At 37.4% G+C, this 18,305-nt stretch overlaps 1 protein-coding gene across 4 annotated transcripts in view; it reads right to left on the bottom strand.

Moving 5' to 3' along the window:
- The window catches only part of PTPN12 (protein tyrosine phosphatase non-receptor type 12), a 125,515-nt gene that overhangs the window by 47,377 nt on the left and 59,833 nt on the right, over nt 1–18,305 (bottom strand). For all 4 annotated transcript variants that reach the window (XM_014589368.2, XM_006140775.3, XM_006140774.3 and 1 more), the window contains 4 exons: nt 17,959–18,035; nt 11,863–11,958; nt 9,910–9,948; nt 4,959–5,030 (listed from right to left, as the gene is read on the bottom strand). In XM_014589368.2, the coding sequence (XP_014444854.1) occupies nt 4,959–5,030; nt 9,910–9,948; nt 11,863–11,958; nt 17,959–18,035 (284 nt within the window). The remainder of the gene's footprint in view (nt 1–4,958; nt 5,031–9,909; nt 9,949–11,862; nt 11,959–17,958; nt 18,036–18,305) is intronic.

The following is an 18,305-nucleotide window of genomic DNA, read 5'->3' on the forward strand; positions in this document are numbered from 1 at the left end:
GAGGGATTGCGTTCGTGCCAACCCCCCCCCCCCTTGGGATAATTCCTCACTTTCTCTCTGTCTCTCTGGCGAGTGCATGCATCCTAGAATAAAAATCTCTCTGAAATAAAAAAAGTCCCTTACATTTTCCCAAATGGGGTACAGAGGTCTGGGTTAGATTTCTGACACCCTCAAAGCCTGATGTAGGGGCTGGACAACAACACATGGTAAAACATCATGCTCTGTAATGCTGATCCACGTGGAAGGTTCTGGGTTTGTATCTAGAAATCTTCTTGAGCATACCAGGCACATATGTACCTATGATCTGGAGCTAGCTGAAGCTGGGAATGGATTGTGGAATCAAGACCCCATTGGAGGTACTGTCTCTCTTATTCATGAATAAATAAAATGAAATAAATTTAAAAAAAAGAAAGTACCAACTACTCAGGAGGCCAAAGCAGGAGGAACTCTAGTTCCTTGCCAGCCAGGAAAGCACAGTGAGATCCAATCTGAATGACTCAGATGAGGTGGCATGAGTCTGTTGGTCAAATTAGGGAGGCTGAGTCAGGAAGATCACAACATTCTAAGACTCTCTTGAAAATACAAAAATACCAACATGCACACAGTTTCTGTTAGTCAAAGTACTAGGATGGGGACCAGCAGTTAGCATAATGGCTATGTCGCTGAACTCCCATGTAGTCGACCATGGTTCGAGTCCCTGATCCAGTGGCTTAAAACTCACGCTGGGTGTGTGTGCATGCGTGCTCAAGATCCCAAGAGGAGAATAAAGGAGAGGGGACTGCAGCGTGGCCATCCCCCCCGGGGGATGATTTCTCACTTTCTGTCTCTCTGTCTGTCTCTATCTGTCTGGCGAGCACAGGCGCCCTATAGCAAAAAATAAAAACCTTTCCAAAAAAAAAGTACTAGGATGAAGCTGAAGCCTTTATATCAATTTGTTACTAAGCAAATTATTCTTTTTTATTCATTAGTTAAAACCAGATAGTTTAAGATGGTGATTTTCAATAGCAACAATGTATGCTACTGAATTAACTAAAAAAAAAAAAATTCATTATGATTCTTGCTTTAAAAAAATTATGGTAATTTATTTTGAATTTTCCAAAAAATTAAAAAGGTATGTTTTTAATTCTTATCAAAAAAGAATATGAGGGCCAGCTCTGTGGTGCTCAAGAGAAACTCGATTTTACATGGTGACTACGGTTCAAATCCTCAGCCTGCTCAGCCTGAAACATGCCAGCCAGGCATGTACACAAGTGCCCAGGATCTGACAGGGTAAAAACCTGGAAGGGGGTCGTGGCAAGACCAGTCCCTGTAGTGTGCTGTTCTCTCTCTTTCCTTTCCCTCTGTCTTAAGTGCACTCACACACACTCTATCATGAATAAAGGGGGAAAAAAAAGTATGGGGGGGCTGCCTCATAGCACAGTAGTTACGCACTGTGTAGAGGAATCCAGATCCCAAACAGATGACCAGAGTTTAGTGTGTTGGCCCCAGCAGCTTGAGAAAACATGATGACAGGTGCACACACATGTGCAAAGATACTGATGAGATGGAGAACTGAAAGATAAATGCATGACCAGGCCCTTTGGGAGTTATTATCTCTCTCATGTACCCTCTGGCATTGGAGGGAAAAAAGAGGGGGTAGAGTATGAATAAGAGCACTCCAAGACTAAATTTTTTTTTTTAGAGGGCCAAATAGTAATTATTTTTTGGCTTTTAAGGCCATAAAGTCTTTCTGTACTCAACTTTGCTGTTGTGATAAATATGTAAATTAATGGCCACAGCTGTGTCCCAGTAAAACTTTATTTACAAAACAGGCAATAGTCAAGGTGTGACCCATTTGTAGTGTACCAACATTTAGTACATGTGTTTACATGAAGTAACATAGAATTGAGCTCCATCGAGCTTCCCCTTTGGACACTATCTTATCTTCCTTCTCATCTTTACAGCAACTCTAGAAAAGAATGTTCTTTTTCACACTCGAATACTCTTGTTTGGCAAGTTAGTAAAATCACTTACTATGATTGTTTTCACCAACATGCTTTCTATTTATAAACTTGGTTCGTGTTTGAAGTTAAATCAGTGGCAACAAATTCTGAGTTGTCTGAGACAACAAGACATACAAATTGCTTCCCATTTTGAAATCTTCCAAAAAAAAGTTTGCTTCCTCAGCATAGATCATCCTTACATTAACAAATAAACCAGCTGTTACTAATCAAATCAAGCCTCTTATCATGAAGGACTTTTTAAATCTTTTAGTTCCATTGAAAACCCAAAAATCAATTCCTCTTCCAAATTATACACTATTTCATTCTCTTCTCTTCATTGTATGTTGTTTGCTCTTTCTGAAATCCTAAATGTTCTAAAATTTCAAGTAGTTTTAATGTTAAAAATATTGAGTATCACGTTTTTATGTGAATTATGACATTCACTACAGTTGCATTTAATGCATTTAATTTTACTAACATCCAATACAATTGCATTGTACAGAACTAGGTTTCCTGGGCTATCTCGACACCTCATGTTGTAGAAAGTTCTCCGGATTAGTGTGGTGGTGGTGGTGGGGATGTTGCCCCACTGAAGTTGATAGTATGGTGTGTATTGGTTATCATTTATTGCAAATAATATGAAATACAGCAGGATTTTAAAAACATTGTATACTTAACCCATGAACACTTAATTCTAAATAAGATCTTTGAGTATTGACGGCATAATAATTCCAGAAAGTTCAACATGAGTTACAGTTATCATTTACAAAAATCGCATTACATTTATAAAATAGAAAGCATAAAATAGCTTTGTCCATCAACCTAGAAAGCACTAAACTTTGGATATGTATTAGAGGAATGAGTACTAAAATGTCTTAAAATTATGGAGTTCTTGAACTTAAGAATGACTAGTAAAATCATGATAGAAGAAATTTATTTAACCAAGGAAAACATTAAAGTGAAAAACAATTCTGACTGAGATAGATAACATGATAGTTAATTTCTTAATGTCAACATGGTTGGGCCACTGAGTGCCCAGATTATATGGGTCAAACATTATTTTGAATGTTTCTGTGAGGGTGTTCTTGAATGAAATTAACATTTAAATTGGTGGACTTTGAGAAAAGTAGAATGTCCACCACAATGTTGATGGGCCTCATCCAATCAGCTGAAGCTCTGAATGAAATGAAGGCCCCCAAGCAAGACAGAATTTTCCAGCACACAACCATCATCTACAACACTCGCTCTTCCTGATTTTACAGTAGTATGACTTTGGACTAGAACGTCAGCTCTTTTCCATCTCTAGTCAGCTGGTCTTTGGACTGTACTGCAACATTGCCTCTCCTGGGTCTCCAGCCTACCCTGCAGATTTTTAACTTGCCAGTATCCATAATTCTTTAAGCTGATTCCTTAAAATAAACCTGTAATACACACACACACACACACACACACACACAAATATCCTATTGGTTCTGTTTCCCTGGAGAACCCTGAGTCATATATGGAAATTACCTAACTTTCATATATAATCAATCATGGTCTTTTCAGTTGTATATTTAAGACATTATTTCTTTTAATGAGTAAGAAAAATGATACATGGCACCAAAAGAAAATCACTGGTTCTATTTTAAAGCTTTCCTACATTTTACTTGGTTCTGTTTAATTATTTTTTTTTTTTTTGCTGGTGTTTTTAGATAGAGTCTTATTATGTTGCCATCCTATTGCCTCAGCATCTAAGTAGCTGGGACTGTAAGTGCACCCTATACTTGGTTCTAAGATGTTGCTGTTTTGTTTTGGTTTTAGGGTCAGCTGAAAATTGAACGCAAAGACTTCATGTGACCTCATCCTGACAAGCTGCAGTGTCCAGCTTGCGCTACTGAGGCTGTACCAACATTTTACTTCTTTTTGTACAGTCTTGTTTGTCTTACCCTCCTTTCTTCGCTGTTTTTGCTTTTAAATTCATTTCCTCAGTTTCGTGAGCTTCAATTTAATTATTTCCAGAGGTCATTAAATAATAAGGGTACATACACTTCAAGTTTCATATCAAGTTATCTGCATGAAGCATCAATCTTTCCTTCCAGGATGGCAGTTCTCAAACTCTCTTTTTTAATAATCGTAACAATTTTAGAGATTACAACACAGATATGAAAGGTTAAGATGATATATGATACTTTAGATATAAAGGGTGTTTTCCATTCAATCTGACATGAATATTTCACATAAATTTCTAAATAGATCACCCAAAACACAACATTACTATATTTATCCATATATACAAACATTTAGTCAATTGATATTTGAAAGTTAATGCAGAATTAAAATTTTTTTTTAATTTGCTCTAGGAGGGCCAACAGGTAGATGGTGGTTAAGGCACTGGACTCCCACATGACTAACCACAGCTTGTCCCAGACCTGGCGGCTTGCTTTCTCACTCTCTCTCTCTGGTGAGTGCATGTACCCTACAGCAAATTTTAAAATAATAATAAATAAATTTAAATAAATAATCCTTTAAATTAATTTTTTTTTTTTTTTTTTTTTGCTCCAGGGTGCGAGTGCTCACCAAAGACAAAAAGAGACAGAGAGAGGAAAAGTGAGAAAGCACCACCCAGGAAGAATGGCCACACAGCAATCCCTTCTTCATGATCCTTTCAGGATTTTAGGAATGCATCCACATGTGCTCAAAGTGTTTTTCATGTCTAGGACTAAAACTGCACAATTAGCCACAGGGGATCCAGTCACCTTAAATCACCATGCTACTGGCTGACCCAGAATTAACATTTCAAGATAAAAGGAAATTATGTATTTATGAAAACTCATTCCTAAAGTTCTAATTTTAAAAGTGGTATAAAAACAAACACTATGAATATTTATTTAAGAAATCATTGACATCTGGGCTTATATAAGCCTATATTACAGTTTAATCCTTTATCATGTCAATTTTGTGATTGAATGATATATTAAAAAAACAGGTACTTACACAAGAAATTTTAAATGGTGCAAATGTTATAGGGTCTTCTCCATACAAGGGCCAATAGCGCTCACATTTTTTCTGTTGATCAAAAATAAATAAATAAAGTAAATAATTACATGGTAGTTTTTCTTAAAATTTTACAAATATTTGTCCTGTGTTTTAGCTTGCCACTCCTTCTCCAAAATGGAAAAACTGACAACAGCATGCAAGATGCTGAGAGAGAGAGAGAGTTTAAGAAGCTTATTAACATGGGAACCAGCAGTTAGCATAATGGCTATGTCGCTGAACTCCCACATAGTCGACCACGGTTCGCGTCCTGGACCTGGTGGCTTAAAACTCACGCCGGGCGTGTGTGTGTGCATGCCCAAGATCCCAAGCGGAGAATGGAGAAGGGATTGCGGCGTGACCATCACCCCTGGGGGGTGACTTCTCGCTTTCTGTCTCTCTGTCTCTGTCTGTCTGGCGAGCGCACGCAACCTATAGCAAAAAAACCTCTCCAAAAAAAAAAAAAGCTTATTAACATAAATGTATAAATTCTTGGGGCCAGCAGTTAGCATAATGGCTATGTTGCTGGACTCCCATGTAGTCAACTATAGTTTGAGTCCCGGACCTGGTGGCTTAAACTCACTTCGGGCGTGTGTGCATGTATGCCAAGATCCTGAGAGAAGAATGGAGGAGAAGGGATTGTGGCATGGCCATCCCCCCAGGGGATGATTTCTCACTTTCTATCTCTCTGTCTCTCTGGCAAGCGCACGCGCCCTGTAGCAAAACCTCTCACAAAAACAAAAGTAAAAAAAGAAAAGAGATAGAAATTCTTCATTGCTACCCATCTTGTCTACAGAGTAGACCAAAGATACTGATCTAGAAAACAAAAACTGCTTTAGTAAAATGCCTGGCTGAAGAAAGGCCACTTAGTATAAAGGGTTGACAAGCAAGTTTTAATGCTGATAACATAACACGGCAATCTCTATGGTATGTGAAAGAATTCTCATTAAGTGTAAAATGTGGGACTTGGTGGAATGAACATTCTACTTGTATCAGAAAAATTTTACTAGTACTAATTTTACTGTTTTATTGACCTTTGGCTTTCCTAGCTATAAAAAATAGTAATAATAATACTTATCTTAAAGAGTTATACTAAATAAGAAGAGCTTTAATTTTTTTTTTTTTTTTTGCAATAGGAAACTGCATGTGCCAGAGAGACAGAGAGAGGAAAAGTGAGAAATCACTCCTAAGGGAGGGTTGGTCACCCACAATCCTTTCTCCATTCTCTTCCTGGGATTTTGGGCACACACACACAAGCATGCGCGCATGCACGCGCACGCACACACACACACACACACACACGCCTCGTGTGATTTTTAAGCCATCAATTTCAGGACTCAAACAGCAGTCAGCCATGTAGGATCCAGCACCTTAACCATCAAGCCACCTGCTAACCCTGATGTATTATTTGTAAACTATCCAACTCCTTAAGATTATAGGAAATGTAATCAATTTGTTCTTCTTCCCTTCTTCTTTTAAACTAAAGTATAGATACAGTTGAATACTCTACTTTGCAGCATGGCCATTCCCTATGGGGGGTGATTTCTTGCTTTCTATTCCTGCCTTTTCCTGTCTCTTCATCGAGCACACATGCCTTATAGCAAAAATCTCTCTTTAAAAGAATTTTTTGTTTTATAACTTAAAATGAGTTTTAGTTTATTAGTGAAGCACATTAGTATAGGGGAACCTCTAATAAAATCACCAAGTAAAAATATATATATAGATATATATAAATGAATACACACACACACACATATATGTATGCATGTAATTTAGTGAGAAATTTTTGCGACAGGCATGGGCACTCACCGGAGAGACAGACAATGAGAAATCACCACCCGGGGGGATGGCCTTGTGACAATCTGTTCTCCTCGACACCCAGAGGGATAGCCATGTGACAATCTGTTCTCCTCTATTCTCCTCTTGGAATTTTGGGCATGCATGCATATGCATTCTGCATGACTTTTTTGGGGGGAGGAGGGGAAGAGAGAGAGGTTTTTGCTATAGGGCATGTGTGCTCACCAGAGAGACAGAAAGTGAGAAATCACCCCCCAGAGGGGACGGTCACGCCGCAATCCCTTCTCCTCCATTCTCCTCTCAGGATCTTGGGCATGCACGCACATGTGCCCAGTGTGACTTTAAGCCACTGGGTCCAGGACTAGGACATGGGAGTCCAGCAATGTAAACATTATGCCAACTGCTGGTCCCTGTGTAATTTGTTTTTAAAGTTTGATTTCAGTATCATGTTTATCAAATTCCGCATTTCTAAGTTTTATATAAACACCTATTTACTAAGTAATCCTTAGAGCTCAAGATGGCCCAGCTGAGATGGTACACATGGGAGCACACTCCTGTGCAGTGGCTGAGGCTGCACAAGAGACCTGGGTTTGAATCCTTCCCCAGCCTAAACAGGGCTGGTATGGTGGCATGGCCCCACAGTCCTAGCTAAATGGGAGGCTGGGGCAAGAGAATCACAACATAGAGAGAAACCATCAAAAACAACTATCTTCACCCTACCCCTGCTTCTTTCTCCCATTAAAAAGTAATGAGAAAATAATAAAATTAAAAATTAGCTTTAAGATAAGAATCAATGCTCCTGGACATAATAGTTTTCAAACTGATTTAACTTATATGTGGCATAAAAATACCAGTGTTAAGAAATCAGGGCCTGTGGAGGAAGTGAAGAGAAGAGGATAGAGAAAGATAGCAAGTGAACAATAGAGAGGCAGCACGTTAGTGAGAAACAGATATGGCTTATTAACTGTTGATGATGACATGTATAGTATTCTCAACTGGATTGGTCTGAGAAGTATTTCATGATGGGCAAAGTATTTTTACAAGCAAAATGAGAAATAGCAATTGACTGTTTTAAAAAATAATTAGAATAATAAAAATAATGATTGGGGAAAACATAGAAAAGATATTGAATGTTGAAGTGGGGAGATTAATGTCTCTGTACTGACTGACATGCATGGCATTCCCTTTTGAAAAAACAATGTAATACACTGTAAAGTTATATGTAATCCAATGTAATATAAAGAAGATTATGATGATAAAAAAAAAACAATTAAAAAATTAAAAAAAAAAAAAAAGAAAGAAATCAGGGCCTGGAGCCAGTGGGTGGTGTGGCAGTTAAGGTGCTGGATTCCCAGCAGTTAGCATAATGGCATGTTGCTGGACTCCCACGTGGTTGACTGCGGTTCGTGTTTGAGTCCAGGACATGGTGGTTTAAAACTCATGCTGGGCATGTGAGTGTACATACCCAAGATCCCAAGAGGAGAATAGAGAAGAAAGGATTACTTCATGGCCATGTCCCTGGTGGGGAGGGTGATTTCTCACTTTCTGTCTCTCTGTCTCTCTCTCTGTCTGGCAAGCGCACACGCCCTATAGCTAAAACCTCTTAAAAAAATAAATAAAATAAAAAAAGGTGCTGGATTCCCACATGGCTGAACGTGGTGAGTCCCAGACATCAAGGCTTAAGGATCACTTTGGCACATCTGTATGTGTGTGTGTCCAACATCCTAGCAAGAAAATAGAAAAGAGGGGATTATGGTGTGGCCATTCCCATCAGGGGATGACCTCTTTCTTTCCCTCTCTCTGGCAAGCTCTAGCACCCTATGGCAAAAACCTTCAAAATAATAAAAACAAAAACTGGGCTTAACCACAGTGGCATGGGTAGTGGGGAACTACTACACAATGCTGAGCTATATATGGAGGGCCTCCATGATCCTGGACCAGCCTGGGCATGATGGGTGCTGTGAAGCACACCTGTCCTGACTGGCTAGGAGGCTGGGGTGGGAGGGTTGCAGCATGGCAGGGTCCTGTCAATAATACCTATTTGTCACCTCCTAAGACTTCTTCCCTTTTATTTTTTTTTTTAAAAAAAAGAATTAATTATTTAACTTTTTTTGTTACTCTTACTTTTTCTTAAATTTGACTAGAGAGAGAGAAAGAGAGAAAGGGAAAGTGAGAAAACAAGCCAGCAGGTCCAGGACTTGAACTGTGGTTGGCCACATGGGATTCTAATGTCCTAACCACCATGCCATCCACTGGTCCCCTTCCTGCCTTCTTATACCGGGTGTGGAGAGGGAAATCAGAGTAAGATATTTTCTTTTCTGAGCTTTGAAAACAGTATAAAGAGTCAAATGAAAAACAAAGTAGCAACTGCAGACAGATTAATCAGAATATTCAAACTATAAACTGATGATTTATGAGAATTATTGGGTTGTCAAAAAAATGCATTTTTACATAGAAAAAATATGTCATGACTTTCTGAGAATCCACTATTTAACACATTTTCATTTGCTCAGTTTTATTCCTATTTTAAAATACCTCTTTAAAGGCCAGGAGGTGGCATAGAGGTTGGGGCGCTGGAACCCCACATGTCCAACTGTGGTTCAAGTCCCTGACCCAGAGGCTTGAAACTCATGCCATTTTGTGTACACATGCATGCTCAAACTCCCAGGAGGAAAATGAGAAAAGATTGTCACATGGCCATCACCAATGGGGAGGGAGGAGTGATTTCTCACTTTCTGTTTTTTCGTGTGTGTGTCTCTGGCAAATGCAGTACCTATAGCAAAAATGTCTCTAAAATTAAACAAAATAAAATACCTCTCTACTTCAGTACATACATGATGTTCTACTTACAGCACCATTAAATATCTGAAGTTTACTAAGTAACAGTATATAACTAATTACCTTAATATAGTTATAAAATGTGTAAAAAGGTTTATGTGCTTTAGAGATTACTTTGTTTCTAACATCAAATTAAAGCAATAGCATAACACACAAAAAGGAAAAAACTATACTTAAATTACTTGGGCTCACACCATAATAATGAAAGACCAAAAAATTTCTACCCTTAGAAATAAAATAATAAAAAGAATAGTACGCAATTAATAGGTATACATACCCTTCCCATTTCAAATTCCCGACAGGCCATTACAATGATCTAAAATGATATAGAGTGAATGACATATCAGTTAAATACAATTTTACTTTTTAAATAAAATACAAATTTCAAGTGTTAATTTTTACCCTGTTGAAAAGTCTACTTGGCTTGTCTAAAAAAGCAGGTTTAATATTAAAAATATAAGATAAAGAAATTATAAAATTATACCCTGCAAACAAGGACTAACTATAGAGCAATGAATTAAATTGGTTCTAGTTAAAATTATTTATTTGGTTTGAATTAAAGAATATCACATTACTTAAAATACATTTAAAAAGACACATTCAATAAAGTTATCCAAGTTGGCTGCATTTAGTCTGACTTTAAACGTATTAACATCTGCTTCTTTTCCTAACATTTTATAAACTTTCAAGTTTGTATCAAAGCTAAAAGAATTTTAAACACTGTACAGCCATCATCAATATTCTGTTAACATTTCACCATATTTATTTTATCATGTATCTATTCCTATCAGTTCAATTTATTTTAAACATATTTCGAAGTAAGTTACAGATAATCAACTCAATTCTTCATCATGCACATCATTATCTAGAATGCAACAATTTTTTAATTGTTTACACTAAATTTCACATTCAACAAGATTTTAAAATCTTTTTTGAAAAGTTTTTGGAGAGGTTTTTGCTATAGGGCACGTGCATTCTCCAGAGAGACAGAGACAGAGAGACAGAACGTGAGAAATCACCCCCCAGAGGGGATGGCCACACCGCAATCCCTTCTCCATTCGCCTCTCGGGATCTTGGGCACGCATGCACACATGCCCGGCGTGAGTTTAAGCCACCGGGTCCAGGACTCTAACAGCAGTCAGCTACATGGGAGTCCAGTGATATAGGCATTACCCCAACTGCTGGTCCCAAGATACACAAATCTTAAGTGAACATTCTCAAAGTTTTGACTAATGCATGTTTCAGTGCAACCCAAACTCCTCTCAAGATGTAGGTGTGCCCCCTCATCCAGAAAGTTTCTACATGACCTTTCCCAGGCATTTCCCAACTGCATCCAGTTATAAATTAAAACAATGGCAAAGACAAAAGACTGGATTTCCCCTCTACTAGTCTCCAAAGACTAACAGAGGATGGAGATGATTTATAATCATCATAATTCTGTTGAAAAGGTCTATTAACAATGGTTATGAGAGAGGAATGAGTACTCCAAATCACTGAATTTCTGCATCCACCCAACCAAAACCACTGCCACAATAAATGCTGAGATTCCAAAGGGAGATTGATACACACAGGGAGCTCTCTGAAGTATCCTGTCACTTATTTCTCTGCTTCTGCGCCTACAGACACTCTATGAGGAGACTTCAGTAAGTTTGTGAACAAGGAAAATAAAAGCACAAGTTTATTTTGGTGCACTTTTCTAATCCATGCACTTTTGGTAATAATAATTTTCCACAAACTTTTTAAGTTCCCATATTTCTCTTCACCCAGAAGATCAACAGAAAACTAAAATGACAATGGCTTGATACAACTCTAACTAAATAAGCTCCAGGAAAGGGGAACGCAAATTTTCTTATACTTCACGTGACGATTTAGTTTTATGTAGCATAATTTCACGGGATAAGGGACTGAAAGGTCTATGACTAGAAACTGGTTAGACTGCATTATCAAGCATTTCACTGACACATTAAAACACTATTTACTGTTTTCTGTAAGTTATTTGATAGCTGTCTTATTAGTTACTGATTTTGGACAAGGTTTAAACCACCACATACTCTTCTTAAAATATATAAATAAGTTTGTGAGAATTAATAAGGCAGGTTACAATTTAGTTTCTGTCTTATTAGCAAATAGCCATAAACATATCATGTCTAAAAAGTTTTCTCACTCCTTATTCAGTAAAACATTACATGTAATATTCTTTAGAACATATTATGAAAAGTAAATTACTTACGACAACATTGTACTCCCATATCATCCTCCAAAAATCGATTACCGTATTTGCTAAAGGTCCTTGGGTTGCCACATATGCTTTGGGCCCATAAACACCCTAAAATGGTTAAAAGGAAATTTCACATTTATTATGATTACCAAAAACATTTCATTACCTAATTTTTAAGATTTCAAATTTTATTACTAATACTGTTGCTTTTACCTAAAGCGTTTCTAAATCATTTGTCCTTAATATTCCATAAATGGATAGCAAAACATATTTTGTTTTTTAAGCAAAATACATTTTAGTGCACTTTAGCTTTTGGTGACTATTATTACTTTTGTGTGTTTCTTAGACACAATACACTGAATTGATAATTATGAACTGCCTTATGCTAATTAAAATGATTTACCTAGCAATTAAAAAAATGTTCCAATACAACAAAGCTAACTGTAATAGAAATATTAGTGTATGCTGATTCTAAAAGCTAGTTAACAGTCCTTTCTTGACCAGTTTCTTGAACAGCTACCTTCAATTACCTTTCCAACTTAAAGTTTATTGAGCCCCTGCTATATAGGCTTTTCCCCTCCTTTCTGAGAGAGAATGGAGAAGGCAGAGGAGGTAAAAGAGAGAAAGGGAGACAGAAGTAAGTATATTTAACATGGCCTCACTGTGTTTTGATCCTCCTGCCCCAGCTGGTCAATTAACTGGGACCACAAGCATGAGCAAGTGAGCCAGGCACATTTGCTTGGCCCAGGAACCAAACCTGGGTCTCTCATTTGGCTTCCAGCCACCCAAGTGGTGGTACAGTATCTATATACCACAATGGCTGGGCCACAGATTTTTTTTTTTTTTTTTTAATTTGTCAGAGGGTCCATGCACTCAATGGAGAAGGAAAACAAGGACAGTGAGAAAGCACTCCCTACGGGGAACAGTCAAGCTGTATTCCCTTTTCGTCCATTACCACTTTTCAGGATTTTGGTCATGATCATACCCACAGTAGACCGTTTCTCAAGCCTCTGGGTCTCATATTCAAACTGCACAGTCAGCCACCTGAGATCTAGCCGCTTTAATCACCAATGGACTGCCCCAGGTTTTTTAGTTTTTATTTCATTTTATTGCCATGTTAACTGCAAAGAGAGTGGGAAAGTGAAATACCGTCGCCCAGGGGGATGGACACATCACATTCTCTTCGCTTCCATTTTCCTCTTGGGATTTTAGGCACACATGTGCATGGCATCTTTTCATGCCTCTGAGTCTGGGACTCAATCAACACAATTGACCACATGGGATCCAGAGCCTTAACCATCATGCCATTATGCTACCTGCTGGTCCCCTGCCTAGGTTTTTAATAAGGAACCCCAAAATACCAAACAAGATGGCTGACTAAAATACTAAAATGGCACATAAATTAATCATATTATAAATCAGTGTCATTAAGAACAAATAAAAAACTCGGACTTAATAAAGATGAACATTGGGACCAGCAGGTGGCATGGTGGTCAAGAGCATTGGATTCTCACATGGCCAACCATGGTTTAAGTCCCAGACCTGGTGGCTTGCTTTCTCACTTTCCCTTTCTCTCTCTCAATCTGTCCCTCTCTGGTCAAAATAAATAAATACAGTTAAATAAAATAATTATTTAAAAAAAGAAAATAAAAAGATGAACATTGAAACATCTAAAACAGCAAACCATGTACTTACCAGTTTTTATTTAACATATTCATCTTGTTGGGGTTTTTTTAAAGAGGTTTTTTTGCCTTAGGGTGTGTGTGCTCCCCAGAGAGAGAGAGAGACATAGTGAGAGGGAAAATGAGAAATCATCCCCCAAGGCTGACGGCATGGCCATAATCCCTTCTCCAATCTCTTCCTGAGATCTTTGGCACACATGCACACACACACCCAGCATGAATTTCAAACCACCAGGTCTGGGACTCAAACCACTGTCAGCCATGTAGGAATTCAGCGATGTAACCGCTACGCCATCTGCTGATCCCTTCATTTTGTTTTTTAATATAATTGTAATAAAATTTTGTCTAAAACATTTTTATTTAAAGCCATGACTATTCAATGTTAACATAGATACTGATTTAATCACATCAACTCTTACCACTTACCATTTTTATCTATAAGACTTATCAATATATATAACTTATATATAAATATATATCATACAACTAGGAAGATCCAAAAACAGAGTAAAACTTACAGAACAAATGGAAGTCTTTTATTTAAATTAAATCAGGTAGCAGTTTGCATTTATTTCTCTACTGAGAACCAAGTAAGAATTGACTGCTTTTTCAAGGGTATCCAAACAAAGGTTATCTAATCTTGGATTTGAGTTGCTACTTGAAACAGTGATAAATTCCAAATGTTTTAAAGTTTATGTTCTATAATTTTAAATAAGTATTATCTAGTATTATCTAGTAATTGCAACTAAAGTAATATGTGCTAAGGAATTAATCAAAAGAACAAAACTGTTTACTACAATATTATTATCAAGAAAAACAGAAACAACCTTTTGGTTCAACGAGAAGGAACAACCATGTACATCTGTGTACATAAACTCAAAGGAAAAACTGAGTTGATGACTTGGCAATAAGCCTTCAATGTTTAAAAAAAAAAGAAAAAAAAACACCTTTATCTCTGCTATCATAAAACTAAGCAACAACTCTTCACCTATATAAATAAGGAGGCTAAAAGAAAAACACATAGAAAAATATGCCAGGCCAGGGCCAGGAGGTGTATGGTGGTTAAGGTGCCTGGCAAGCACATGTACCTTATAATATCAAAAACCTTTTTTAAAAAAAAATACTATGGGGCCGGTAGGTGGCATGGTGGATAAGGGTGCTGGACTCCCACATGGCCAACCACAAATCAAGTCTCGGACCTGGTGGCTTGCTTTCTCACTTCCTCTCTCTCTCTCTCTGTCTCTCTCTGATCAAACTGGAAAATAATAATTATAATAATGATAATAATAAATAAAGTTAAATAAAATAATTATTTAAAAAAAAAGTACTAGGACAGTGATTTTATTTGTATTTCTTTTGGAGTTAATAACAGATTTGAGTAATTAAAAATCTTTTTATTTTAATTTGCCAGAGGATGTATAAGCTTACCAAAGAGACACATAAAGAAGGAGAACACACTCCCCCATAGGGCATGGTCATGCTGCAATCTCTTCTTTTACATTTCTACATGCTGTCAGGATCTTGGACACATACGCAAACATCTAGTATGTCTTAGAGCTGCTGGGGCTGGGATTCCGACCATACAGGTGGACAGGTCTAGTTCCCTTAACTACAGGTCCAAAATACCAAACAAGATGGCTGACTAAAATACTAAAATGGCACATAAATTAATCATATTATAAATCAGTGTCATTAAGAACAAATAAAAAACTCGGACTTAATAAAGATGAACATTGGGACCAGCAGGTGGCATGGTGGTCAAGAGCATTGGATTCTCACATGGCCAACCATGGTTTAAGTCCCAGACCTGGTGGCTTGCTTTCTCACTTTCCCTTTCTCTCTCTCAATCTGTCCCTCTCTGGTCAAAATAAATAAATACAGTTAAATAAAATAATTATTTAAAAAAAGAAAATAAAAAGATGAACATTGAAACATCTAAAACAGCAAACCATGTACTTACCAGTTTTTATTTAACATATTCATCTTGTTGGGGTTTTTTTAAAGAGGTTTTTTTGCCTTAGGGTGTGTGTGCTCCCCAGAGAGAGAGAGAGACATAGTGAGAGGGAAAATGAGAAATCATCCCCCAAGGCTGACGGCATGGCCATAATCACTTCTCCAATCTCTTCCTCAGATCTTCACACACCCAGCATGAATTTCAAACCACCAGGTCTGGGACTCAAACCACTGTCAGCCATGTAGGAATTCAGCGATGTAACCGCTACGCCATCTGCTGATCCCTTCATTTTGTTTTTTAATATAATTGTAATAAAATTTTGTCTAAAACATTTTTATTTAAAGCCATGACTATTCAATGTTAACATAGATACTGATTTAATCACATCAACTCTTACCACTTACCATTTTTATCTATAAGACTTATCAATATATATAACTTATATATAAATATATATCATACAACTAGGAAGATCCAAAAACAGAGTAAAACTTACAGAACAAATGGAAGTCTCTTATTTAAATTAAATCAGGTAGCAGTTTGCATTTATTTCTCTACTGAGAACCAAGTAAGAATTGACTGCTTTTTCAAGGGTATCCAAACAAAGGTTATCTAATCTTGGATTTGAGTTGCTACTTGAAACAGTGATAAATTCCAAATGTTTTAAAGTTTATGTTCTATAATTTTAAATAAGTATTATCTAGTATTATCTAGTAATTGCAACTAAAGTAATATGTGCTAAGGAATTAATCAAAAGAACAAAACTGTTTACTACAATATTATTATCAAGAAAAACAGAAACAACCTTTTGGTTCAACGAGAAGGAACAACCATGTACATCTGTGTACATAAACTCAAAGGAAAAACTGAGTTGATGACTTGGCAATAAGCCTTCAATGTTTAAAAAAAAAAGAAAAAAAAACACCTTTATCTCTGCTATCATAAAACTAAGCAACAACTCTTCACCTATATAAATAAGGAGGCTAAAAGAAAAACACATAGAAAAATATGCCAGGCCAGGGCCAGGAGGTGTATGGTGGTTAAGGTGCCTGGCAAGCACATGTACCTTATAATATCAAAAACCTTTTTTAAAAAAAAATACTATGGGGCCGGTAGGTGGCATGGTGGATAAGGGTGCTGGACTCCCACATGGCCAACCACAAATCAAGTCTCGGACCTGGTGGCTTGCTTTCTCACTTCCTCTCTCTCTCTCTCTGTCCCTCTCTGGTCAAATTAAAATAAATAAAGTTAAATAAAATAATTATTTAAAAAAAGTGTACTAGGACAGTGATTTTATTTGTATTTCTTTTGGAGTTAATAACAGATTTGAGTAATTAAAAATCTTTTTATTTTAATTTGCCAGAGGATGTATAAGCTTACCAAAGAGACACATAAAGAAGGAGAACACACTCCCCCATAGGGCATGGTCATGCTGCAATCTCTTCTTTTACATTTCTACATGCTGTCAGGATCTTGGACACATACGCAAACATCTAGTATGTCTTAGAGCTGCTGGGGCTGGGATTCCGACCATACAGGTGGACAGGTCTAGTTCCCTTAACTACAGGTCACAAGTCCATCCTTAAAAATTTTAATTAGCGTCTTTTGGCCGGAAACGCCATCTTCCAGTAGTAATTAACCAAAATGATGAACACAAAGTGAAAGAGTAGAGGCACCCGATATATGTTCTCTAGGCCTTTTAAAAAACATGGAGCTGTTCCTTTAGCAACATATATGCGAATCTACAAGAAAGGTGATAGTGTAGACATTAAGGGAATGGGTACTATTCAAAAAGGAATGCCCCACAAATGTTATCATGGCAAAACTGGAAGAGTCTACAATGTTACCCAGGATGCTGTTGGCATTGTTGTGAACAAGTTAAGGGCAAGATTCTTGCCAAGAGAATCAATGTGCGTGTTGAGCATATTAAACATTCTAAGAGCAGAGATAGCTTCCTAAAACCTGTGAAGGAAAATGAATAGAAAAAGAAAGAAGCCAAAGAGAAAGGTACCTGGGTTCAACTAAAGCGCCAGCCTGCTCCACCCAGAGAAACACGCTTTGTGAGAACCAGTGGAAAGGAGCCTGGGCTACTGGAACCTATTCCCTATGAATTTATGGCATGATGGGTGTTAAAAATAAACTAATCTGTGGTCTATAAAAAAAAAAAATTAATTAGCTAGTGTGTAGAACACATTAGCACGGCAGAAAAATAACAGCATTCGGTGACTAGCAGATGTCATAATGGTTACACCACTGGACTCCCACATAGTCGATCGTGGTTCAAGTCCTGGACCCAGTGGCTTAAAACTCACACCAGGCACATGGAGAATGGAGGAGAGATTGTGGTATGGCCATGGTCCTAGGGGTTGATTTCTCACTTTCTGTCTCTCTCTGTCTTTCCAGTGAGCACATGCACCCTATGGCAAAAATTTCTCTTAAAAATATAATATATTATCTGAAGTTAACACAAACCTTAATAAAATTTGCATTGATGTAGTCTGAATCTTGAGAAGGTGTCTTTAAAGTCAACTTCACTCGGCTGTGATCAACTACAAGAAAAGAAAAAAGATTTCATAAATTATGTTTGGTTGGCATACAAGTTATTTTTTAATGAAGGATAAGTAAGGCTAAGTAATAACAGTTAAAAAATCCTTATAAGGGAACCAGTAGTTAGCGTAATGGCTATGTTGCTGGACTCCCACGTAGCCGACCGTGGTTCGCGTCCCGGACCCGGTGGCTTAGAACTCACGCCGGGCGCGTGTGCATACATGCCCAAGATCCCGAGAGGAGAATGGAGGAGAAGGGATTGCAGCGTGACA

The sequence above is a fragment of the Tupaia chinensis genome, unplaced genomic scaffold (genome assembly GCF_000334495.1).
Source record: "Tupaia chinensis unplaced genomic scaffold, TupChi_1.0 Scaffold000044_1, whole genome shotgun sequence".
Classification (NCBI taxonomy): Eukaryota; Metazoa; Chordata; class Mammalia; order Scandentia; family Tupaiidae; genus Tupaia; species Tupaia belangeri.